This window comes from Syngnathus acus, chromosome 11 (assembly GCF_901709675.1).
Source record: "Syngnathus acus chromosome 11, fSynAcu1.2, whole genome shotgun sequence".
Lineage (NCBI taxonomy): Eukaryota > Metazoa > Chordata > Actinopteri > Syngnathiformes > Syngnathidae > Syngnathus > Syngnathus acus.
Window position 1 is genome coordinate 5,826,403 of NC_051096.1, and position 25,066 is coordinate 5,851,468.

General features: G+C 43.9%; 3 protein-coding genes across 7 annotated transcripts; 1 reads left to right on the forward strand and 2 right to left on the reverse strand.

Moving 5' to 3' along the window:
* Positions 1 to 859: 859 nt before the first annotated feature.
* LOC119129921 (catenin beta-1-like) lies at positions 860 to 7,198 on the reverse strand. 3 transcript variants are annotated; one of them, XM_037263319.1, is made up of 17 exons: positions 7,040 to 7,198; positions 6,128 to 6,177; positions 5,346 to 5,555; positions 5,025 to 5,275; positions 4,722 to 4,960; positions 4,450 to 4,651; positions 4,225 to 4,369; positions 4,015 to 4,118; positions 3,787 to 3,921; positions 3,500 to 3,703; positions 3,253 to 3,411; positions 2,890 to 3,009; positions 2,676 to 2,826; positions 2,471 to 2,592; positions 2,260 to 2,320; positions 1,878 to 2,073; positions 860 to 1,760 (listed from the first exon to the last, which is right to left on the reverse strand). In XM_037263319.1, exons 2-16 carry the CDS (start codon positions 6,138 to 6,140, stop codon positions 1,883 to 1,885), a joined length of 2,307 nt encoding a protein of 768 aa, XP_037119214.1. In that variant the 5' UTR covers positions 6,141 to 6,177; positions 7,040 to 7,198; the 3' UTR covers positions 860 to 1,760; positions 1,878 to 1,882. The 3 variants fall into 3 exon arrangements, with proteins under 3 accessions (XP_037119214.1, XP_037119216.1, XP_037119215.1); XM_037263321.1 differs by lacking the exon at positions 7,040 to 7,198 and adding an exon at positions 6,681 to 6,905; XM_037263320.1 differs by lacking the exon at positions 7,040 to 7,198 and adding an exon at positions 6,296 to 6,413.
* A 515-nt stretch (positions 7,199 to 7,713) lies between these two features.
* On the reverse strand, positions 7,714 to 12,682 carry dync1li1 (dynein, cytoplasmic 1, light intermediate chain 1). Of its 2 annotated transcripts, none has more exons than XM_037263341.1 (13): positions 12,539 to 12,682; positions 12,225 to 12,298; positions 11,501 to 11,617; positions 11,194 to 11,424; positions 10,966 to 11,120; positions 10,751 to 10,844; positions 10,539 to 10,674; positions 10,320 to 10,431; positions 10,171 to 10,230; positions 10,056 to 10,100; positions 9,895 to 9,982; positions 9,696 to 9,818; positions 7,714 to 8,833 (listed from the first exon to the last, which is right to left on the reverse strand). In XM_037263341.1, exons 1-13 carry the CDS (start codon positions 12,634 to 12,636, stop codon positions 8,715 to 8,717), a joined length of 1,452 nt encoding a protein of 483 aa, XP_037119236.1. In that variant the 5' UTR covers positions 12,637 to 12,682; the 3' UTR covers positions 7,714 to 8,714. The 2 variants fall into 2 exon arrangements, with proteins under 2 accessions (XP_037119236.1, XP_037119237.1); XM_037263342.1 differs by lacking the exon at positions 7,714 to 8,833 and adding an exon at positions 9,218 to 9,427.
* cpne4b (copine IVb) lies at positions 7,750 to 24,706 on the forward strand. Of its 2 annotated transcripts, none has more exons than XM_037263333.1 (19): positions 7,750 to 7,886; positions 11,714 to 11,774; positions 13,427 to 13,481; positions 13,583 to 13,980; positions 15,544 to 15,734; positions 16,705 to 16,884; positions 18,018 to 18,089; positions 18,182 to 18,256; positions 18,559 to 18,642; positions 18,742 to 18,831; positions 20,374 to 20,472; positions 20,824 to 20,904; positions 21,155 to 21,214; positions 21,311 to 21,444; positions 21,570 to 21,624; positions 21,705 to 21,756; positions 22,103 to 22,236; positions 22,378 to 22,614; positions 23,951 to 24,706. In XM_037263333.1, the coding sequence occupies exons 5-19, from the start codon at positions 15,561 to 15,563 to the stop codon at positions 24,080 to 24,082; spliced, it is 1,659 nt and encodes a 552-aa protein (XP_037119228.1). In that variant the 5' UTR covers positions 7,750 to 7,886; positions 11,714 to 11,774; positions 13,427 to 13,481; positions 13,583 to 13,980; positions 15,544 to 15,560; the 3' UTR covers positions 24,083 to 24,706. The 2 variants fall into 2 exon arrangements, with proteins under 2 accessions (XP_037119228.1, XP_037119229.1); XM_037263334.1 differs by having other exon boundaries at positions 13,724 to 13,980.
* Positions 24,707 to 25,066: the final 360 nt, after the last annotated feature.

Genomic DNA, 25,066 nt, shown 5'->3' on the forward strand with positions numbered 1-25,066 from the left:
CGGTTAGTGCAGCAACACATGTAGACAGACAACAAAACTTTGACATTTGATCTTGTCGCCACATTGCACTTGAGCCCTCTCTGCTGAACATCTATGGAATCATTGGAGCAACCGATCCAATACACCGGCGGCGAAGTCTCCTAGCAGTTAAAGACGTGGACGCTATTCACAAAGATGAAAAGAAAGTAGCCATTGTGATGCAAGAAGGCATTGTTTCGTTCAAGGGAGGAAGCAGAGATGGTGACATCAGCTACTGGGCATCATTGCCGTGCTCTCATCTCAAGCTTCACAGGCTGGATGGGTTCTGAAGAGGTCATTCAGGGTGACTGCAATGCAGAAAATCATCCGTTCATCCATCGTGCAATTAGATATATTATCATTTATTTCATTAAATATTATAAGCGCATACTCCTGGATGTCTAAAGACATTTTAGTACTTTGTAGTGAGCCCTAACCCTAGACTAAGGGTAACAACCTAATTGCTCATATTCTTATACTATAGAAATATTTGATCAATCCCACACCACACAGTACAATAAACATTGCCTACCATTTTTATTTAAAGAAATTAAAATAAATTGTATTCTATTAGTGAGAAATGAATGGGTGGTGTCAAAATGTATATGAAATGTACATAATGTAAGATATGTTTTTAATTCATGTCCATTTTGGATGCTTGCAAATTGACAGCCACTTACCGCCACCTACTGGCATAATAAGAAACTTGCATCACCGAGCCTTTGACAGTTGGTCCATGAGATGTAAATGAATAAGGACAAATTGATAAAAATATTTGTCTAGTTTTAAAAGCCAAGACTCAGCATGACTTAATATAAGGATGGAAGACTTAGAGACAAAATGAAATAAAATGACTTTATTGTTCAGCCATGTCACAACCTCGTCTCCAATAGAAACACAGCAGGAATCTCAACTGGTTCGTCAACCTGGCTACCGTTTAGTAGCGCCAACTACTTTTCTCTCTCACACCCAATGATAGCATACAAAATAGTAACCTACCAGTGAATGCATATAAAACACTTTTCTCTAGATTTATCCCCAACAAATCCCACAATTTGTGATCTCATTAGAACATGTGACACTGACAGTTTATGCTTAAAGAAGCACATATTAAGAATGTATCATCCTCCATTTTTGATTATAAAAAAAAACCTACACAATGTTACATTTTAATTCAGAGTACAACTGATTATTAGTGTTCTAACACATTCGACCATAACCAAAGAAAAATTGTATAATATCACTATAACTTAACACTACATGTAATATACGTTTGTTTTAAAAAAAACAAAAAACAAATGATTAGCATTGAAGACAAAATTAAGATGGCTAGTGTGAAGGCAAGCTGGGTCAGTACCATGACAGAGAATGAGTAATACAAAAAAGAAATTAAAAAAAATAAAATAGAATACAAAAAGTAGAACTGAAAAATGATAATACAGGCAAGGCTAAAACATGTGTTAGCAACTTTAAGATCCAACTCATGTGCATTCAACCAAACAGGTAACCTGCCCGAGACCACCTTATGATGTCACAGAACCCCCCCCCCCCCCTTAAATTTTTTTCTCAACTTGCTAAAACATTCCCATGGCATCCATCTTCTTTGTTTTCTGGTGTCAGGCACTTTCCACTAATCCTTGTTCCTTCCTCTACCTTCAAAACTTTACACAGCCAATCAAAACGCTGCTTTGAGACAATACAGGTTACAGGCCAATCACAATGCAGGCTCTATCAGAACACAACTGAAAAAGAGCACAGGACAACATTTCAACAGTGTTGCCATTTAAGTTGTTTTCAAAGCTAGAATTGCCTAGAAAGGGGAGGGTTGCGTATTGGGGGGTGGAAGCGGTCGCTCTCACCAATCCTACAGGTCGGTGTCAAACCAGGCCAGCTGGTTGCTGTCCATCAGGTCCTGGCTGTGACCGAGGTCTGGGAGAGGATCGGTGTGGTGGCCCAGATCGGGCAGAGCGTCGGCGTGGTAGTCGGCCCCTTCCATCATGGGGTCCAGCAGGGTGTCTTGACCGTAGCCTGCAGGGTAGGCCCGATAGGCTCCATCTGCATTTGAAAGAAAAGAAGGGGGTGATCGATGTTAGTCTTAGTCATTAGGTGCGAGTTGTGGTCTTCAGTAATTCCTTGCCAGTGTGTATTTGCGTTGGCTGTCGGTCCATTGCTTCGCTTACACAAGAGGGCTTGATATGGACTCACAACAAAATGCAAAAAGTATTGTGAAATAGTACTCACCATCTTGCCTGTAGGCCAGAGGGTCTCCCTGAGCCCCCATATCCAATCCAAGATCTCCAGTCTGTGGGATAAAAAAAATTAGACCATGTATGAACAAACACACTTGAGTAGTAATTTCCTTCAACACGTAATAACTGGTGATTAAAATAACATGCTGACAATGTTTTTATAGAACCAGCTCAACACTAATATGAAAAGATCTCATAAGCACCTCATTCCAGGCCAGGGGCTCCGTTCTGAACAAAGAGCTGGTCAGCTCCACCGAGAGACGTTTCTTGTAGTCCTGGGGCTTGTCTTCGGACATACGGAACAGTACAGCTGCGGCATAGGTGGCTACAGGGAGGAGGAGGAGGAGGAGCAATTATTTGACAGTCACTAGAAGGTAGTCAGGACTCACGGGGAGCAAATCCACTTACCGACGCCCTCGTTGCGAGAGTGCAGCAGCTCGGTGAGCGGCGCGGTGGCTCCCTCGGCTTCGATGGCCTCTGCGGCCTCCTTGTCCTGAGCTAGCTCGCATAGCACGCCGGCAGCCACGCGCTGGATATTCTCCACTGGAGAATACAGCAGCTGGACAGGAGCACAACGGTCAACGTACAGCCCTTAACATTTCATTTCGATGTCGAATCCAACCTGGACAAAGAGTGGAATGGTGTTAAGTCCTCTGATGACAATTCTGTTGTGGACGTCCCGTGCCAGGATGTGCAGTGCTCCTGTGCAGCCTTCCACTATTTCTTCCATACGCACTCCTTCCTGTTGATTAAATCACACATGGCGGGGAAAGCGTTTAGCAGGCTTAATCAATGTATTCAAATTTGTCATAAACATTTGCAGATACAGTGGCAAAGCAGTGTGCTTCCAAGCCACAAATATTTTACTGACTTCGCCTTGCCGCACCTTTGGGACTCGACATGAAAGACTTTCGGTACTTGAAGGTCATATCGCCCAACATTGGTATGTGCTCAAAATTGCTTTTAGCGTGCCCTGGTTCCATACCACAAACTGCTGCTGGTTGCCTCCCATGCTGGTGCGCCTTTGGGTGTCCTGGTGAGCTCTGACAAGCAACTGGACCAGACGTGGAATGGCTCCCTGCTCACGAAGGGCGCTGTGGTTGGCCGGGCAAAGGGCCAGGTTGCGGATCAGACCGACTGTAGCCTGGGTGGGGGGGCGGTGAACAAACAAACATCAGGATTGAAAGTGAAGGAGAACTTTAAAGATAGCCGTTTGCGAAAAAGGAAATGACCTTGATGAGCGGCCAGTGAGAGGGTGGGTGCAGGAGTTTGACAACCACGGGAAGGCCGTAATGAAGGCGGACGGCGTTCTGGGCCATCTCTGCATCCTGGTGGCGGGAGGTGAGGTGGCGCAGGGCACAGACGGCTGGCTCTGTGATGTCCTCTCTGTCTCCCGCCCTGAGTACTGTCCTCACAAGGGCCTCAATACCTCCAACCTGAGATATGACGTCAAAATTTAGGTCAGTGATTCCCAACCAATATTTTTCCTTGCATTAAATATGAGAATTAAGCCTTGTACCTGGCAGACCATAAGTTTGTTACTGTAGTTGTTGCAGGTCAGGTTGGAAAGGATGCCAGCAGCACATGTCACCACGTTGATGTCATCACTTCCCAAAAGCTGGACCAAGGTTCCCAGCAGGCCCTCCATTCCCTCCTACGAAAGGTTGAGTCACATTTTGTCATTCTCATTGCCTGTCATGGATGCACGAGAAAAAATAGTCTTTAGGGAAGACCAAGTGTGGTATACCTGCTTTGTGGCAGCATCCGAAAGGTTCCTCAGAGTCCAGAGGCAGTTCTGGACCAAACGCTGGCTGGGGTCAGTCAGATGGAGTCCCAAGGCCTGCATGCCTCCTGCACATAGTAAAGCACACTAATGTGTAGTAGCAAACCACAACTACAAAAAAAGCTACCTGATAAACTGCACCTTTGCATTTTTGCACCTGGAAGATAAACTTACCAGCTTCTACTATGGCAGGTTTGTTGCTGGAGCAAACAGAGAGGACCTTCAGCACTCTGCTTGTGGTCCATAGCAGTTTCTCATAGGTGAAGGTCCTCATAATGTTGACCAGGGCTTGGGGACCACCACTGGCCAGAATAATCAACTACGACGAGGACATATTTACATGTAAGTAATCAAAAAACACTTTCCAAATTTGTACATGCAGAGTAAAAAATCCAAGACCTTGCTTTCCTGGTTGCCATAAGCAAGAATCTGCAGGCAGTCAGTTGTGATGGCGAGGAACTTGACGTTGGTGTTGGACAAAAGAGCCACCATCTTTTGCAGTCCTCCGGCCAGGCGGACCGCCATCTTGGCTCCTTCCTGGTGCAGCAGGAGGTTGTGCAGTGTGGTGATGGCGTAGAACAACACACTGTCCACTGGTGACCTGAAAGATGATTCACACTATTATATGTCGATTCACTGAAGCCCTGTTTATCCAATTATCAGTTACTAACCCCAGCATCTTGACCAGGGCAGGGATCCCTCCGGACTTGAAGATGGCAAGGAGCCCCTCCCGGTGGTGGGAGAGGTTGTGCAAGGTTCCGGCAGAGCAGCGAGCAGTTTCCACATCGCCGGTGTTCTGCATGGCTCGGACAACCGCCGACACCATCTGCGGCGAACGCATCAGCGCGTGGCGAGATGCTTCCTTCTTTGACAACTGATGCACCATGACGGCCGCCTTGTTCACCACAACCTAGAAGAAAGGCAACGGTCAGTGATATAGTCTGTTGTTTCACAGCTAGTGCGCTTCCGCTTACCTGGTCCTCATCGTTAAGCAGTTTGGTCAGCTCGGGGATGGCCCGAGTGGCCAGCTCGGCATCATCCTGGTAGTTGATGAGGTTGACCACGGCGTGCTTCAGCATCTGAGAAGGCTCGGCCAGGCGCTGCACCGCAGTGGGCTGAGCGGCATCGACCTGCGTCGGCGGAATCTGGATGCCTTCCTCCAAGGTTTCAGGGAACATGGCCGCACGCACCCGCTGGGCACGGGTCATGGCGTAACCTTCGATGTCTGTGGTAAGAAAACATCATGACAAGAAAGTAATGGCTGCAAGATGAAATTTGTGCTAAATGTTGCGTACCTGTAGTCTCAGGAGTGAAGGGGGGGTTGAACTCCCAGTCGTACAAAGTGGGATCATCCTCCTCAACATCAGGGTTTCCTTTGCCACTCAAAGACGGTGCTGTGGTGGTGACTCCGGACTGAATGCCTGAGTCCAGGTAAGACTGCTGCTGCCACTGGCTCACTGCAGCCTTACTGTCTCCCATCGCCATGTCCAACTCCATCAAATCAGCTAAAAAAAAAAAAAGACAATTTAACAAGTTGCAAAACGAGCTTTTCAGGTCTTTATTATAAACAAGTCGACAAAAACTAGCATGGTACAAAACATTCAGACAAGTCATTTGCTTTGCAATTCCTGACTGCACCAACTTCAAACCAAGGTAGAGCACATACCAAACTAAGACTTCAGACCCACATTAGCAATCTAACATTTTTGTGGTTTCATCAAGGTCCCTTGAGAGGAACCATAACTTTGATGCCGCACACGGTAAAAACAACCCTCGCTCTGAAGCTCAAACAAAGGTTACATAGTGTCGTGTTATAACGTGTTTCAAAGGAAAAAATAAATCTACCTGCACACAAAGTAGTTTGTTGTTTAGAAAAAAAATCATAAATGTCATGTTGTAGGTTCAGAACTAGTTAGTTTGGTTTTAAGTGAAATGTGTTGGATGTTAAACTGCCAGTAACGACAAGTTGTTACTCCAAAAGTCAGTGAAAGTGTCATGTTTAAGTATTTGGTATCGGCAAGTAAAAAGTGTGGTATCGGTTCACCCCTAAAAATGAGGTTTTTTTTCCCAAACTTACACTGGGTAGCCATTGTTCTCGACTGCCCTCGGCCTGCACAGCAGCTAGGTCTGTGAAGAAGCAGAAACAACAATCAAACAGAAGAAATTAACGATTGCTCGGTGAAGTCACACCCGATTGCAGCGTTTCTGGATCGGAAAGTCACGCATGCCCTTTGCACCGATTTACCTGCGTCAAGTCTTCCCCGACTTCAAACGCTTGTTTTGCTCGCTGTCGTAAGTGAGAGTGGGGGGAAATGCAGAGGCTCCACCTCTAACCGAGAAAGCAAAGCGGTGGGTATTTCCAGGCCCCAACTAGCACAATTCACTCTTGAGCGGTAGAGCACTTCAAAAGCATTTTTTTCTCCCCCTCCCCCGTACCACGGCCAAGTTCCGACCTAGCAGCCTGGCCGAGGTTTCCGATGGGGAAACTACCCCCTCCGCCCCGCTTTTGCTTCCATGACTCCTCCTGACAACCACACACGCAACAGAGTACCTAAAACAAAGCTCAACACCGGCCATTTAATCGTGCGATCGTTTTTTTGATTGCGTTACGATGATCATCGTTAGCTCACCTCGACTGTGCTAACCGCTAGTAGGATTACTAGCGAAGGTAAACAAACACAACTGGAAGCTTCTGTGTCGAAGATGAGAAGCGATCTCTTGCAGTAAAACTACTAAGGGTTGTCACGACTGTAAATCGAGTCCACTATTGCGATCGTGATTTCTAAACAGTTATTTGAGCTTTGCAAGCCAGGACGTCTGAAAAGTAGATCCGGGCGCCACCATACTAAACCTGCCGTGCTGCCAGCCAAAAATCAGAATACCTCACCGGAGCCCCCCTCCCTAGCCAAAGATGATTTTCTGCAAAAATCGGTAAAGTGACACGGTGTAAATACGGATATGCAAACTATACAAAGGAAGATATCGTTACCAGAATCCAGTGGCACCTCCGTTGTTCTTGTTCTGCGAAGAAGATCTCCCCTTTGCTTGGGTGAAAAATTGAAGAGCTGCTAAGTGAATCAAGCGAGCAAGTCCGAACCACACCCGCTCTTCCTCCGCCGAAGAGATCGCTTCCGCTTGCACGGATCGAGCAACAAGATGGCGAGAGGAAAATTGATGTACAGTACAGTATTCTGCCGCAATCGGAAAAATAGTGCGCTTTTAAAGTGGTCTGAAAATTACGCAATTAGGTGATACTTATCGCTCTTTAAAAGAACATTTCAAAGGCGTAGTCTGTGACAAAAGATGCGGTTGCTCTGGTTGTTGAAAAAGGGTGAGGTATCCTCATTAGAGTGGAATGTGACTCATTAGTAACAAGTCCATAAGAGTACATCAATTTGCAGGTTGTCATAGTAACATCAACAGTGCTACAAATGGAAGATGATCCAGATTCAAAAGAAGTTGTTTGACTTTAGTGAAACTTTACCTTGGGTGTGGATTTGCACTGTACATTAGTTTAAAAAAAATCCACAAGGCCCAATTTTGTTAAAACTGGAATAGCACATTGACATTTTAACAGCAGCAATACTCTTCCTTTCTATTGAGGGAATTGCAGTAATTGTTTTGATAAAAATCATCAACATTAAAAGACATCCAATGAATGACTCCGAATAAATACCTTTATTTGACTGCCTTACAGATCTGATTATACAAACGCCGACACAGAGCTTTGAAATAACAGGACCAATCAGCAAGACGATGGCTGTACATTCTTCATGTGACCCGACCATAGTTTGACATCTTCTGGCCACACACCACCCTGCCTACAAAGTCATCGGGTACGTCATTCTGCCCAAGTAAAGCTCATTTGCCTTTCTAAGTGTCATGAAGGGAGTTTGGGTCAAATGTCAAAAGGTGTGTGTCATTCTAGACTGAAGTCTAATATATATATTTTTTTTAACTTTGTGGTGTAGTGTATTTCAGTGAGTGTAGTGTAGAGCATAGTCATGTTTGTTCTTTTTTTTGGTTTGCAAATAGAACTTCAACATACAAATAGTTTAAAGTTATGTCCTTCATTTTCCATTTCACTCTCTCATATACATACACACATTCACACAGGTATGTTTATCCCTTCTTTAAAAAAACAAATGCAAAAAAACCCCCCAAAAACTATAGTTTCAGGCAATATTTTTTCATCTCACTCCCTTCCTCTGCCTAAGTCACTGGCCAAACAATCCTATTATCTAAGTGCAGTTTCTTCAAAATGTCTTTCAGCAGTTTCTACCATTTAAAAAAAAAAAAAAAACACTAAGTGAACCATCACAATTAATGGATGGAATAACACCTTCACTATCAGTCTTGCAATGAATCATTTTAAACATCATTCCAGCCATCACCCCCATGTTGGTCCCCCTTACACAGGTAACCATTCTTGCATTAAAAGTGACCCCCCTCAGTGTAACAGCCATTTGGGATTTGGAAGGGTGGGGGTAGGTTTTGGAATAAGGTACGGAGAGATGGGACAAGTCTTCATGTGGAGGGTGACAGATGATAGGTAGAAAAACTAGGTGTCCACCATTTTCTTTCCAGGTGTCAGAGCAGAGGGAGGGAGGGTGGTTGAGGTGGAGGAGAGAAGAAGAACAGGGTGGATTGAAGCGCCATGGTCTTCATGTGTCTTGGCCGTCGGTGGCGGCGGTCTCGTTGGCATTGGGCAAGTCCAAGTCCGTCTCTCGGTTGGATATGCGGTCTAGCTCCGCCTGTACATCGCTCAGGCCCAGTTTTGAGCCTGCAGCCATAGCAGTAAAAAAAAAAAAGTCGTTAGATTTGCTATGGGGGGGGGGGAGAGTCACCTCTTCATTCTTAGAGCATGCGTCACTTTATCAGCCAGTGCAATAATTAACCAAACAATTCCAAGTCATTGCGCTGGAGGGATGCACATGTACACATGAAAATAAGAACATTGTGACCCTCGTTGAATTGGGCAGAAAATGATTACGCCAGGTAAATATAATTTTTTTTTAAATCACTATTTGAACAAGGTACAATTAAAGATATTTTAGTATTCGGGTTGGCCAGCCATATTTGGAATCATGTGTAATGTGTGTGGCACAGGTAAATGCAAACAAATGCAAGGCAACATGCCCTAAAACAATAACGCACTTTTGGTTTCTTTTTTAATAAGTGCTTAGCTCTACATTTATGCAAATACTGGATTCAAAATTGCTCGCAAAATGGGTGCAGCTGTGGTTGGCTCCTTCATGCTTGGATTGTCATAAAAGGCTCAGCAAGGAGACAGGAATAGAAGAGCAATAATAATCGAGCAACGATAATCCAAGATTGTCTTGCTCACACACACCTTATCGGGGCCAACATCCTCTGACTGGGGCACGCACGCACACACAATACACACGTGGGTGACGTTAACAGTGAGATTGAAGAGCAAAAACGAGGAATGCGGTTAAAAAAAAACTTCTCATGATTTTACCGTGTGATCGATACAAGAACTGAAGTGTGATGATGTTGCAAAATGTTAGGGATTGGAAGAGAGGAGTGATAAATCAAGTGAAAAATAGGCAGGGATGAGTCATGACAGGATTGTGGGAAGACTGGATGCTCACATAAGCCAAACGTCCTAAAAACCTTCTCACCTGATTTGCGTACTGTCCCTGGCGTGTTGTTGCCACCTCCTGCCGTTCCGGCTCCTCCTGTCCCTGCTTTCTTTGTCAGTAGACTGTTGAAGAAGTTAGCCAAGACACCCTCACTGGTTTGACCTGCAGGAAAAACAAAACAAAAATGCATTAAAAAAAAGAATAATTTTAACTGCCTCATGGTGGCAGATTTGTCAACCTGATTGTGGCATGGCGTTGGCGACGTTGGCGGCTGCAGAACGGTTGCTTGTCCGCGGTGAACCGCTGGGTGCTCTGCTTGTCGTGTCCTGTGAATGGAATCCGTTTTTTTGTGGGTCAGATCAAGTAAGATAGAAAAAAATAAAATAAAAGTCCTCTTACCACTGGTCGACCAACAGTAACAGCTGGCTGTTTGGCGAGCAGTGACTACAGAAAAGAGTACAAATAATCATCTTAATATTTATTTACTTTAGCAACATTTAGCACGTTAGCTTACCTGCAATTTCACCAGAAACACTTGGTCATCTTCAGCCTGAATCTCCTTTTCATGGACAATCTGATGGGAGATACCAAAAAAAAAACACTTTGCTACTAATACTGAGGACACTAAATTCAATATTGATATTATTTAGCCGATGCCGCTACCTTTCTGACTGGCGGTTTGACGATCACATCCTCGAAGCCGTCATCCGTCTTTATTGTCTGGAAGTTCTCGTGAAGTATTGCAATCTTCTTTTCATTATCCCAACCTGAGGGACTGACGAAGGGTGAAAAGGGTTATTTCTTGACCGTTAAATGAAACCCCTTGCACATAAATCAAGAGGTGCAGCGTAACCTTAGTCAATAAGGTACACACGCACTTACATGAAGACTGCATCTCGTTCCACCACTTGCGCAGGGCAGTGGAATGGAAAGCCGTAAAGTCTGTGGACCAGATATTTATATAGCACGTCGAGGTTCTTCATCTCCTTCACTGATGTGTAAATAAGAGACGCTCCGTCTGTTACCTCTGTCAAGGTTGTTGTTGTTTGGAATCACCCAAACTAAATTCTATTCAAATTTCAAACCAAGGATACACTGTAGACAGAACTGTCGGATGTGGGACTGGATAAAGTCCAGGTGTTCGTCTCTGTAGTCGTGCTCCTTCTCCAAAGTGCTGATGGCATCACACTACGAGGGGACAGACAGACGGGTTGATGTCAGATAGAGGGCAATGCGGAACAAATCGGCACCCATCAGACTGCATTATCATATTATTATTGACATTGATAGACTTAGTGAGTAAACATACCTTCGTGCAAACCACCACCATTGGTATGCCCAGGTTGTGCGTGAGTGTGTTGTCTCCTAACGGCAGCAACACACTTTCCTCCTCTTCGGCTCTTCTCTGCGAGGTCCCGTCCTCCCCACTACCTGGCTCTGTGTATTCCTGAAACTGTTTTACAACTACACACAGACAATGTTTTATGATATGGTCAGCATTTCATTGCTTAAAGCACAGGGCGGGAATATTTCTCACGTCTGTGCTCGAGCTCCCGCAGCGTTTCCGGAGGGATTCGTAGTTTGTCGACGTGTTCCCTCGCGACCGCCGCCCACTTCTGCAGGGAGTCCAGCGCGTTCCACGGCCGCGACATGTCAACCGTTATGACCAGTAACGTGTTGCTGATGGAGTCTACCGGTACGGCGACTCCCTGTAGACCTTTGTGGTACAAGTCTCCGTCTAACACCCATGCGTTACACCTCGTGTGGTCTAAACACAAACGTCAAAGTTAGGAGGGGAAGATTGCAGAAAAACATTTTGAGATAAATGAAATAGTGTGAGATACCGTCAATGTCGTCATCATGGACATTGATGTAGAGATATTCTAGACCTCGACCTTTCATGTACTCTTCGACTCCTTGTAACTTGGCAACCAGGGTGGTTTTCCCCGAGCCAACTTCCCCTAAACACACAAAGGTACACTTAGTTACACACATACTGTTATATATTTTGTGTTTTCAAATCATACATTTACAGCAGATGTTTTCTTATTTTTCAGATCTTCATTGCCGACGCCCTGGTGCTTATGAAGCGAGAGAAAAGGTTTACCTTCATTCCAGGTAGTAAAGAAAAAGCATTTTTGAGAGCCAATTTTATCGCTGTTGCGCTGACAAGGCTGCGTCAACTGTGCTCTGTCCACTCATGCCGACAGAGGGACTCTATGCAGCGCTGATGTTTTGATTAGAACCAAACTTGACTCCCATGTCTGCCACGCTGCACATCAATAAACTCGCCCGCCATCCAAGGCAGCGGCTTAACCCTGCACGAGCGTATAGCAGCAAAAGTAGGGCGTTTATGTTCATTTTTGAGGTTGGCATCCTCTGCTCAGCATCACTACTCTATAGCCACTAGCGTGCTACAATGACTTGCACTGCAAGACTATAGTCCACACTCAGGTAATGCACCTGTGTGCAAACCTCAACAGATCGTCACCTCTGACACATCTGATATTTAGTCTCAATTTATTTGTATGCAATTTAGCTAATAGGTTGCACAAATACAGTACCCACCCATAACCAGGACATTTTTCCCGGATGGTAGCTTTGATCTTGAATGGGTTGACACTTCGCTCAGGATAGTCGACCTGCAGACATAAGACGCCGATTATCCCCCAACTATTCATGATTCATTCATTACATTGAATAACAGGTTGAGTAAGCTCGATCCACTGTCACCAGCCTCCAGTCTGGTGCTGATGCTAGCCAGCCTCGTTAGCAGGCGGCTAGCTGTCAAACCAATCTCCTCGCCGGAAGAATCGAGCTTTAGCGTCTCGAGGCATCTCCGTTATCGATGAGCTGTATTTCGAAAGAAATTGCACACGCACCATAAATTCTGCCCGTCATCCTCCTCCGGGTTCTCCAGCGTGGTCTTGGATCCAGTTAAGGTGGAGGATAATAATGCACTCCTCCCAGTAGTCGCCATCTTCGCAGGGTTGTCAACGGAGCAGAGTGCCCGGATGTACCATTAGCTTAGCTTTAGCCTGGTGCACTGACTCCGCGGTGGGGGCCGGGGCGTGGTCGTACCGCACAAAGATGGGGTGCGCACTCACTCCAAAATACGGGATGACCTCACCATCAGCGTGACAAAATTGTCCCAACGCACAAAATCATGCAAGTGTTTGCTTGTGCTTTTTTTTTGGTGATCTTTTATGTTGGCTATTGTCCATGTGACCTCATGATAAAGCTTCAAACCCAAATCGTTTGATGCTGCAAAGCCACACATCATAAGCCTCTTGGAAATCGTTTGTTTTTATGTTCATCACATTTGGCAAAGTTGCAGTACATGCATTAAAATAGATAGAGTGACCACAAAGTCTCAGAAATACAGATTATTCCAAAGCACATGTTCACCAGATGTATTTTTCACTATCAGACGCATTGACCTACATTTGCTCCCCAAATTCCAACGTGTGTTTCATTAAATTGTAATACTTTAGTCACAATACTCCACTCACTCCATTTAATAGCAATTTTGGTTGTACTGCTGTCAGCAGTGAGTGTGGGATACTACTCTGCTCCATAAAACAAAATCTGTATTGTATTTGTAAAGAATATTTGTTTTTTGGAAAGTGTGTCTGATGGCAAATGCTGAAAATACAGGGGGGGGAAAATAGCTTATAAATATATAGCATACAATGGCCTACTTTATGATCAATCTAAATAGCAGCCACATTTGAGAGTGCTATATTTGACCAGTTTTAATTCCTCCCCAGAAAACTCATCTTGCTGCTGGAGGCTCCTTTTCTATGGACCACCAACCGGTCTCAGGTGCGCGGTCATTGCTTATTATAAAACCGCTGAAGCGCATCCAAGCCAATCAAATTGGAGAATCGGAGAAGAAGCAACGCTATCACCCATGTGGCCACTAGATGACGCTGATGCACCGCACTGCCAGTCGAGTGGGGTCCCTGGATGCTGCGCGCTCCCCGCGGCCCCCCGGTGGACTCAGCGGATTACAAACTCCGGTTAAGTGGCGCACCGCCCCCCTCCTTCTCCCATTTTCCATCCAGAGTGAACTCAGGGAAAGGAGCGCGCCCTGGCCGCGCTTGCCCGCTGGGAATTTGAATGCGGTTCTAATTCTTGGTTGTCAGCGGCATCCATCCTCAGCTCTGCAGTGTTGTGGGTGACTGAAATCCTGATAGACAAAAGCGTGTGAGAGGAGGAGGGAAATGGGTCCGGAGACGGCGAGGTAGGTGCCCCTGATTGTCACATCAGCAGCGTGGAAGTTCTTCGGCTTGCTCCGATCTTCTCTTCAAGTCTCAGTGGGGTGAGTTTTGTGCATAAAAGCTGCCTCCTCTGCATTGTGCATGAAAAGTGTGTTGCATGCTTTGCAAAAAAAAAAATCGCAACGTATGTACATTTTGTCATCATGTGGTGGAGTTAGATAAAAAAATTCCTCTATGTTTAGTGGGCCTTTGCTTATGCATATTAAAAAGCCGCACAAAACATAAAATTCAAAAGCTGTTGCTTCATTTAGAAGAAAAAAAAGAGAAGCTCTGTAATCTTTTTTTCACGCCGCTGCTTGTTTCTTCTCTTTCTTTCATCCTCTTTCACCCCCTTGCCCTCCCTTATGTAATCCTCTCTCTTCCTCCCTCACTCCTCCTCATCTCTAACCACTTATAAATCAATTTTGGGTGTCTTGTCAGTCAGCTGAACACAATTTTGTCTTCTCAGTCATGACTATCAACCCACCAAGAGTTCCTTGACACGCTGCCTCTTTAGTAAATCCCACGAAAAGGCAATACCATTGCACCTCGTCTGGTAATCAATAAGGGCAATAGCAGTCGACTTGATGCTTCCTGTGACTGAATCATTTATGTCACATCTGTCAGAGGGGCACGTGCGCCGCCAAAGGTGAATGGGCGTACACAGTCAAGGTAGAGCACTTGATTGATTGGCAGAGTGCGGCGAGAATGAGCGTTGAAGAAACATTACATATTAATCTTGATTTTTGGTTGAAGTACACACCAATATCAGAGCAAGAGGCTTTTTTTTTTTCCCGATAAGAGATGAGTGTTAAGCCCCCTAGTGCCACTGCAATATCATTTTATGTGGGCAAATAAAGTGAGTCAATTTTAAATTTGCTATATAGTTTTTTTTTATTTTGACAGAAAATCCGTCGCCTACCGAAAATGAGATTTTTTTCCTTCACTTTAACAATTTTGTCAATTTGTTGTCATCTGTCTGACTCACAGTTTTTGTTCTATGGTTATCATTGCATTTTTCACTTTGCTTTTCGTGGCAGCATTACGAAAGCCAAGTGTCAGTTGTCACACATCTGTCCTAAGCTTGCATCCATGTCCGCATGTCAGTGAGCCCATTCGGCGCCACTTTGCTAAAAATACTCGGCACCGACCAACACACACAAACCCAAGAAACATGAATTATTGAGGACGAGGGGGGGAGTGAGATCCAGGTCAGAGTCAGACCCAGTTTCGAGAGCTTAAGTCCCGAAGGGTGATGTTACCGGACCACCACATTTATATTCACTTTCCACCATCTACATTAGCACATCTTCAGACCTGTGGTTATCCTTTCGGGTGAGACAAAGCGGCCGGAGGCCGCAGAATGGATCCGTGCACTTTTATCCATTTGTCTTCAGCAGCAATAAATTCAATATTGGCTTTAACCAGATGTTAAATTGATCTGACTTGACAAATGTTAGCACATTAACATTTATTAGAGTAATTAAAGGACATTTATGGATGATACTCTAGGGCATTTTAAGAGGGACTTTATAATATTGCAAAATGATCTGGATAGATGGATATGATTGAAATCTGTCCATCTAAAATTGCATCTGTTATTCTCTCTCTCTCTCTCCTTTTAGCGCGTGATTGCGCATTCATGATGAGTAATATCTACGAGTCTGCAGAGGCCACGTTGGGCTTCATCAGCTCTCCGTGCCTAACCAAAGTGGAGCTGCGAGTGGCCTGTCGGGGAATCTCAGACCGAGACGCCCTCTCCAAACCCGACCCTTGCGTGGTTCTGAAGATGCAGTCCCATGGCCAGTGGTTTGAGGTAAAGTCCATCAAATCCACCTAAGTAACAGCCAATCTTTTAACCCAAGCTGTTTTCTACTTTGACTTTTAATATTATTGTTGATGTAACAGGCTGACCTCGACTTTTACAGGAATTAAGCCAAAGAGAAAAATGTAGACTATCAGGGCAAAATGGGTTCTCATTAACAACAACAACAAAAACATACTGCTCAGCACACTTCCTTCTTTTCCGAGAATGAGATGCTACACACACTGCTTGCGTGACCTTCACATTGTGCTAATGTGTGTGTGTGAAAGAAAACAAGCACACAAGTTAACAAAAGCCCAGTAGGCTGATTTATGCTTCTGTTCCTTTCTTCCTTGGGGAGAGGAGAACATTTGAACAATTATATTCTCTGTGTAGTCAAACAGCTAGTTGATAAGTGTGCACAATGTAGCGCTATCTAATTGTATTTGTAACGGCCGCGGTGCTGAGGAGTCGGCTGATTTGCAATCCATGCGCACCGGCAGTTTGCTGGATATTTAATGACATCCTGTCTTTTGTACACTTCTGAGGAACCACAAAATAACCCATTAAAAATCCACCACAATAAAAATGGAACACTTGCCATCTGGGAATTGGGTCTAATTGCACCTTTAAGGATATAACGGCCGGTCGTGTACAGTTAAAGTCGATTTATTTGAGCTATGCGTTACAGTCATGCGGACGTCAACAAAATTCCGATTGAACTCATCTTTTATTTGAGTCATTTTTTGTATCTGCACTAAAGGAGACGCGAAAGGAGAATGACTCCAGGCTTACTTAGCCTCATCAATTTTCAAAGTGACAACAGTTTATCACGTCAGTCAGCATCCATGAATATAAATTCTCATCTTCCTAATAAAGACAAGCGCTATTTAGAAAATGGATGGATGGATATCACGAATAACTGAGATGAGGAAAATAACGAGAATCAGATTTGCCTAAATGAGTTCATGTTTGTCGGAAGGTGGACCGAACGGAGGTGATCCGCAGTAGTAGCAGCCCAGTCTTCTCCAAGATCTTTCTGGTGGATTACTACTTTGAGGAGGTCCAAAGGCTGCGTTTTGAACTTCACGACATCAGCTCGGGCAACAACGGCCTCCGCGATGCTGACTTTCTCGGGGCCATGGAGTGCACCTTGGGACAGGTCAAATGTCAAACCCGATTCGATTTCAGCATAACAGATTTTCTAATCTGACTGCCATAATTATATTCATATTTTAAATCGTGATCACATCTAATACAATGCAGCAACGCACTAAAACAAGAGACTCAGTTTGCAATTCAGTCCGCTGAGCTTTTAATCGTGCATCGCACAATTGTGTCCTATTATTGCGGCAATAGGGAGGCAAAGAACCGCAGTGCATGGAATCCCAATGGGATGTTTTTTTGCCTGAAGTCAGCTACTGTCACTAACATTATGGGATAGATGTCCTTGAGCCCTGGCTTGCTGTAGTGGGCCGCTTAAAAGCCAATTTTGTTCAGGAATGTGCACTGAATCTGTTCATTTACATCCTATATAATAAGAGAAAGGGGATTCCGTGCTTTGCTCAAGGACACATTAGCTGCCGAGTGAAGTGGAACCACTCTAGTGACCATATCGGTTTTTTTCATACTATCAATTTATATGTGGTTCCTTCTTAATAGCGGCGCAATCAATATTTAAATGTGTATTTTATTACGGAGTTTCCCTCATTAAACAAGGGCAATTAGAGGGGAAAATAGGCATCACGCTCATTAAAAAAAAAAAAAAGACAGATGACCTAAGCTAATCCTCAGGATATGCTAACTAAGCATCTTAAATTCTGTTTTGCCACAAAGACGACCGAACTATAAAATGTGCTTTTTTGTAGAGAACAAAGCTGGGGGGGGATATACAATAGCGTTCTTGGATTACTAACACAAGAAAGGAAGAGGATTTTATTTTTCAAGTGTTAACCAGAGGTTTACTGAAATTGAATAACATAAAGCCAACAGCGGTTTCAATACAAGTCTTGTAAAGAGTTTTTTTGTTCTTTCTTTTTTTCATTGGAGTCACATATTGCTTGATGGTAGTGCAGCGGATAAACACCAGAGGCACAAATCCTCTGCGGGAACATTGTGTGTCACAAGGTGGCTTACATTGTTTATTTTGCACCGCTTTCAGATTAGTTATTGAAGCAACAACAAAATGCTTTTAGTCATCTGTCAGCCGTTAGCAAAAAAAAAAAAAAAAAAGGCTGCTTCTATTTCCTATAAATAAATAAAAAAAGTCAATATTTTCTCTATCGCTTTTTTCAGATCATCTCACAAAGGAAGCTCACCAAATCACTCCTCAAACAAGGAAACACTGCTGGAAAATCTTCCATCATGGTATGACACTTCTTCACATCACACCTCGCATTCAGGATGACAATTATTGCGATCGTTTCCATCCCTTATCTTCTCTCACTTTCCTCCAAAAGGTGACGGCGGAGGAGCTGTCCGGTAACGACGACTACGTGGAACTCTCCTTCAGTGCTCGTAAACTCGACGACAAGGTTTGTACCACCTCGTGGGGAGTTCCTTGTTGCCATACAATACATGCAAATCCAATGTTGAATGTAAAAGAGACCCGCTGAGATATTCAACACCTTGAGTAACCCCTACTATCTCAGGCGCGGAGATAACTATATTAATTTCCAAGCCTCTTGTGCATGCGCACAGGCACAGTCATGAATGACTAATCCAAACACTTTGGGCCTTAGGGGAACTGTAACCAAGGGAGAGGTGGACAATTTAAAGTGAGAGAAATAATGATTGCTTTTACAGTATGAATGATGATTTATTTCCCACTTTGAAGGACTTCTTCAGCAAGTCAGATCCGTTCCTGGAGATTTTTAGGATAAATGATGACGGGAGTGAGTCTCTTGTACACCGGACAGAGGTAATCACATGCTCACAAAAGGGGAGTTAATGACCAAATCTCTGGTGAGTATTAAAAGTCTTGTGTGTGTTTTTTTTTTATGTTGACTGATTTATTCAGACGGTCATGAACAACTTGAGCCCTGTTTGGAAATCCTTCAAAGTTTCCTTCAACACGCTCTGCAGCGGAGACCAGGAAAGAGAGCTAAAGGCGAGTCTGCGATCGTTATTATTTATAGCCGGTCTTTAAAATGGTCAACATTTTTTTTTTTTTAAATTTATTCTGTTTTCACAATTTTTATTGGTTGGACCGTTTCCTTCTAGGCACAGGATGCAAATGAGTGTATTTCTAACTTTTTAACACCATCCTTATGAAATCATAAAACAAATAGATGTACTTTATATTTTATAACTTTAATTTTCTCTCAGACCATTTGTTATTGAGAAACAAATCTTTATCAGTACAGATACCAAACCATTTCTTGGTATCGATATCGATATCAATACCGGTATCGATCACCCCCTTGTGGTCATTTTACAAATCAGAAACTAAAATAAAATAAAATTGCTCCATTTGGGATATGCAGGTCTCTTTTTAAAAATATCTGTCACTGTTTTTTGGGGAAAATTGCTTTACAGGAATAAGTCACCAACCAAGCCAAGAGTTGACATCAGGTCATGTTCACAATTTCATGTCCCTGTGTTATTTTAGGAACAAGAGAGGCGCGAAAGAGCTCCAACTGCTAAACTTTCACCTTTGCTTGCCAGAATAGATTTGTGTAAACGAGTGTGAGAGTGGACACATCGACTTCCAACGCAATCCTTGGGTGCATGAATAAACATGAGCTCGCTCATTAAATATTCAGAGCGTCTTAACTCTGCATGGATCCTGACAGCGGGAAGAAAGGGCTAACGCACACACATAGACGCCATCGGCAATGGTTTCCCGGGCTACCTGTATGAAGTATTGGCGCTATAGTGAGAAATGGCAGGGCGCAGATTTCTATCTTCCCGCCACCGCCTTGGTTTCACCCAATGCATAAATTTGTCGCTTTTATCTTTGAGTGTATTTTCCTACAGCTCTACCTCCCATTGTTAAGCTCAGTGAATGAAATGAGGTTTTGTTTGTTTTTGTTTTTTTTCCCTTCTTGTGTCGCTGAAGTGGCAACGACACAAATTAGCGTCAAGTGGCGAGTCAAGAACGCAACCGCCAAACATGACACTTTAGGTTCGGCCACTTAAATCGGGAAATAAGAGGATTACCAGCGGTTGACGTTTTCAATCAAGCTTAGTAATTAGTTGTGATTGCTAGTCGTTAGCGTAACCTCAAAAGGTCACAGCGCACTCTTTGTGTTTTTGCCTTTCACTACATTCGATCGATTTTTACAACAAAACAAACGTTGCCTTGAGCTACTTTAAAATTAAAGAATGGCGTTTTTTTTTTTTTGTGTTAAGCGCACTGTTGGCCTGCTGACTCTTGCTTTTTCTTGGCGATTGCAGCCATTTATCTTGTTCACTGGCTCCACACACAAACATGCCACAACACACACACACACATGCGGAAAACACGGTGTCTCTTAGGCCACATCCCTCTCAGCATCCTCAGATTAATATTTCACCGCTCCATCGCCCCCCCACCAACACCTCGTTATCAATCATTCAACATGGCATTTTCCCGCGCGCCTTCGTGTGTGTGTGTGTGTTTACTCAGGTGATGCTGCTCTCTAACTGGGGGGCGCTCTGTGTGTTACAGTGCACCGTTTGGGACTGGGACTCTAATGGAAAGCATGATTTTATTGGGGAGTTCCAAACCACATTTAAGGAGATGAGGGCAGAGCAGGAGGGCAAGCAGGTGAGAAAAATGATACACGTTCGCGAGTAAATATTTGTTTTTTCTGTGAGAAGCAACTTTAGGGAAAAAAAAAAAAAGATGTCAACATTTAGTATGCTGCTCCACTTCACTTTGCTTTCACGGTGTGAAGGACACGCACAAAAAACATTTTTCAGATCAATTCAGGGACACAGATGCTATTCAAGGACTTTCTTTGAGTCTCAATCAAAATTGCACTTTGTTGATTTCGGAGTGACTTTTTAGATATTAAATAAAAAATTTGATATTCACAAAGGCAAATTCTTATGCAACACAAAATTACAGAATATTGCAATGTTTTTTTAATCATTTTTATCCTTTGGCCCTATTCAGTGGGAATGCATCAATCCTAAATATCAGATGAAAAAGAAGAACTACAGAAACTCCGGAGTCGTCTTTCTTAACCACTGTAAGGTAAACTGCTTTTTATTAACATCGTCTATCAATTGATTTACTCCATCGCTGGTCACTTTTGTCAGACGGCGCTTATTTTATTTAACAACCTCAATAATAAGCAAACAGCTGGATTATTTTTTTTTCCACCGGTGTAAATCATAACTGCCCTATCCAGCAAACGAATGAACGTTGCTATACTCGCTGACGCCTTTCCTCCGAGTGCAACTTTCTCCAGTTGATTTCTCCTAAAACATATTTCCCTTGACAGATCATCAAAATGTATTCGTTCTTGGATTATATCATGGGAGGCTGTCAAATCCAGTTCACCGTGAGTTCCGTCAAATCTAATCTTCACCAAATGGGAAGCGCTCGTGCTGCCGCCGTGCTTTATGTACGCTCGTGCGTGTGTGTGTGTGTGTCCCAGGTGGCAATAGACTTCACAGCATCCAATGGGGATCCACGAAACAGCTGCTCCCTCCATTACATCCACCCCTACCAACCCAATGAGTATCTCAAAGCTTTAGTAGCCGTGGGGGAGATCTGCCAAGACTATGACAGGTACAGCCAGCACTCCAACCATTCACCTCATTTGGAGACACACACGCCACAAAATTATTAATTCCAACTCCTTTCATCTTATTTTCTCTTTCTTGTCTCTTCAATGAATCACGGGGTCTCTCCAGCGATAAAATGTTCCCAGCTTTTGGTTTTGGAGCTTTAATACCGCCTGACTTTAAGGTAGGTGGCCTGCGTGTGTTTGTGTACGGCAAGTTTTTGGTTGCAGATGTAACAGAAGAGTTTTCTCTGCCCGCGTGAAGGTGTCACACGATTTCGCCGTGAACTTCGATGAAGACAATCCCGAATGTGCCGGTGAGATGTTCGGTCACAATCGACCGTACTTGGCTTTTCTAGCCACATTCATGCATCACCGGATGGAAATAGTTCTCCCGGTGTCACTTCCTCGGAAAGTCGAGCCAGTTTTTCTCCTCTTGTATCGCACGCGCACACAGCCAACTGGGGAGATTTGTCACTATGCAGCACCAGTATTTCAAGCTACAAGACACAGAGAGAAATAACACTCATCTGTATGTGTGAAAAGGGCTTCTGTTCTCTTCTCTGCACATTGTTGCTTTCTCGCTGTGAGCTTGGATGTGCTATCATTGGTTTGTGAGGATTATTACACCAAAAAAAAAACTCATGTCATCTTGCATCGCAGGGATCCAAGGTGTGGTTGAGGCCTACCAGAATTGTCTTCCCAAGATTCAGCTATACGGGCCCACCAATATCGCCCCGATCATCCAGAAAGTAGCCTCGTCCGCCTCGGAGGAGATGCACACCAAAGAGGCCATGGTGAGAAAAAAAAAATATCTATTTTTTTCCATATGCTTCATAGTCACTGTGTTTACCTGCATCTCTACTTTGCTCCCTACTTTTTGATCCACATCCCTTCCTTATCTCAAACAACCTCCCCTCCCGTATCCCCCGCCATAGGAATATTTCATCCTCCTCATTCTGACAGATGGCGTCATCACCGACATGGCCGACACGCGTGAGGCCATCGTGCACGCCTCCCACCTCCCCATGTCCGTCATCATCGTGGGCGTGGGCAACGCCGACTTCACCGACATGCAGATTTTGGACGGCGACGACGGCATCCTGCGTTCTCCCAAGGGCGAGCCCGTCCTCCGAGACATCGTCCAGTTTGTCCCCTTCAAGGATTTCAAGCATGTGGGTGTCTCCCTTACTCTCAGCAAAGTATAAGGATGATCAAATGTGGTGAGCGGGCGTGATAATAAGCACATCAGTGATCTGTCTGTGTCTATTTGTGTGTGCGCTGGCATTGATTTAGTCAGGCTTTGACAGGCCCTGTTTGACTAAATTTGTCACGCTAAGTTTACTCTGTGGCAGGTTGAGCAATCAACCAATTGCGTTCAAAGCAAACAGGGAGTGTGCGTCTGCTGGATGGCGACTCGATAAACATGGAAAGTTGTCAACTTGAACGTATTGATAACCGGATGTGCAGGTGGTCAAAATAAACAGTCGGTGCGGAGGTGGCGGCATGGTCGGTTGGAGCGTGGGTGGCTGTTTTGGCGGAGGAGAGGGTCAACAAGAGAGTGGAGCTAATGACAAAAGGGAGCAAGGGAGTGTGTGACAGAGGTGGAGAGGTGATTTTCTGCTCTGTCGTTTCTTTTCAGAGGAGATTAAGAGGAGCGAGCAAGTGTGTGACAGGCGCAGTTGGATGTATCAGGTAGGAAGGAGTGGAGCGCCAGTAGGGATGGGGGGGGGGGGGGAATTAGAGGGGGTGGACTTTGATGGTGCATTGTCTCGGGGAATTATGTTGAGATAGTGAGCAAGAAACTGGGATGTGTGTGGTGGATGTGTGCCAGCTGAAACCCTGTTGTAAATGTTTTTGCCTTTTGTCATTTACAGCGGTGAGATACAAACTTTCCCCGAGAGCGTTACATTAAATTGACATCAACGTGACGCAACTTCAAAATGGCAGCCAGCTCAAATCCAATCTTTGATCCAATCCGCTGGGTCAATATAATTAACCCATCCTGGGGTAAAAGTAATCCTCAAGTCCACAACTATCCAGCAGTAGGGAAGGAAAACAGCTCAGCATTTTTAAGTGTATGTTGGCTTTATCTCTATATTATACTGCCCCCTGGTGGCTGAAGCATGCACACCAGAAGGAGCAGCCCAATGTCCATTGAAATGAACAAAAAAAAAAGGTAACAAGCTCATTTAAGGAGTACAAAGTGTTCAAATGTAGGGAATAAAATTAAAAACAGATGTCCTAAAAATCTTAAGTTCACTTTCCTTATTCTAAAATGAGCCCTGTCATATGTCAACAAAGCCCCAGAGGACCCTATGTTGAAGTGTTTGGGTTCCCCGTTACAAGCTTGTCTGATCACGTCAGTCTCACCATGCTCGGCCTATGACAGCATCAGGCTCAACTGTGAATTCCAGCCTGCAAGAGTCACGCATGGCCAGTGATGCGAAAGTCTTCTTAACGTATTCCGTTTCCTCCTCTCTCTCTCTCTCTGTCTGTCTGTATTGGCAGGCGTCCCCAGCTGCCCTGGCGAAAAGTGTTCTGGCAGAAGTCCCGAACCAGGTGGTGGATTACTATAACGCTAAAGGCATCAAACCCAAGTGTATGTCGGACTATGAGTCAACAAGGACCTTCAGTCCCTGACAATGGACTTGCTACATAATATGTTTACACTAAAATGCAAATGTGCATTCATGTAAATACAGAGACATTTGTCTAGCTCAGAGAAATAGCTTGTTCTGGTAAACTAATTTGAACTCCATCAATGACTATTGCATGTTTGGCCATGATGGCATTAACTTGGGAATTAATACTAGCTTACAGTTCTTTATAGGAAACGAGTTTACTGAACCAGCATGCAGACCTCAGCCAACTTAAAGAAATGACACGATACCTTATTTGGATAACTAGCAAGTGTGATGAATGTATTCTGAAAATTAGCATTGCACTTTGTATTTACTATTTACATACATATTAGTTTCCCTGTTTGTGTTTTGCATTCATGCATGATTAATTCTGCTCGCAAATCCCTCATAGAGGCTTGCTGGTTATGAAATAAAGTATTTCTGTCATTTCATGGGCTGTTTTTTTCTACATGTTTCTTTTTGAGGCATAAATACGGACTAATTGTAAAAATTTCTTAATAACCTTCCTAAATTGTAAAGAGTTTTGCAGGGATAGCTAGATGTGTGTTGTAGACACTAATCTGTGAACTGTTTTCCCTGTAAACTGCATGTTGATTATAATAAAGGCACTTTGGTTTTCTCATTTGGTGCAGTTTTCAGTGTGCATGAAAGTGTTTCAAGTGTCAAATCAATCCACTCTGCAAATGAACACACAAAGAGATGCCGGGTGGTGCAGATGTCTCATCGTGGAGACTTTAATGAACTCAGCTGAGGAGAGTTTATCAATGGAATGGGATTTGCAACTGTTATTATATATTTCATATCTTACTTAACAACACACTTTCAAGTAAAAAATTGAAGAGGAGGGAAAAACAGGTTCTGCAATTTGTTTGCTTTTGATTGTTTCAGCCCCTTTGGCGCCATGTCTCTGAGCACATTGAATCCACTGAATTTAATGACTATTTGCGTAATATGCAACCCTCCTGTGAGCTATTGACGATAG

Coding starts and splice junctions, on each gene's coding strand:
- LOC119129921 (XM_037263319.1), bottom strand. Junction 4,370..4,449: donor ATGGCAACCAGGAAAGCAAG/GTCTTGGATTTT, acceptor TCCTCGTCGTAG/TTGATTATTCTGGCCAGTGG. Junction 3,704..3,786: donor ACAAACTTATGGTCTGCCAG/GTACAAGGCTTA, acceptor GTCATATCTCAG/GTTGGAGGTATTGAGGCCCT.
- dync1li1 (XM_037263341.1), bottom strand. CDS start 12,636: ATGGCGACTACTGGGAGGAGTGCATTATTATCCTCCACCTTAACTGGA. Junction 11,618..12,224: donor GAAAAATGTCCTGGTTATGG/GTGGGTACTGTA, acceptor TTGTGTGTTTAG/GGGAAGTTGGCTCGGGGAAA. Junction 10,845..10,965: donor TGGTGGTGGTTTGCACGAAG/GTATGTTTACTC, acceptor GTCCCCTCGTAG/TGTGATGCCATCAGCACTTT.
- cpne4b (XM_037263333.1), top strand. CDS start 15,561: ATGATGAGTAATATCTACGAGTCTGCAGAGGCCACGTTGGGCTTCATC. Junction 21,215..21,310: donor GCTGTCAAATCCAGTTCACC/GTGAGTTCCGTC, acceptor TGTGTGTCCCAG/GTGGCAATAGACTTCACAGC. Junction 21,445..21,569: donor ATCTGCCAAGACTATGACAG/GTACAGCCAGCA, acceptor GGGTCTCTCCAG/CGATAAAATGTTCCCAGCTT.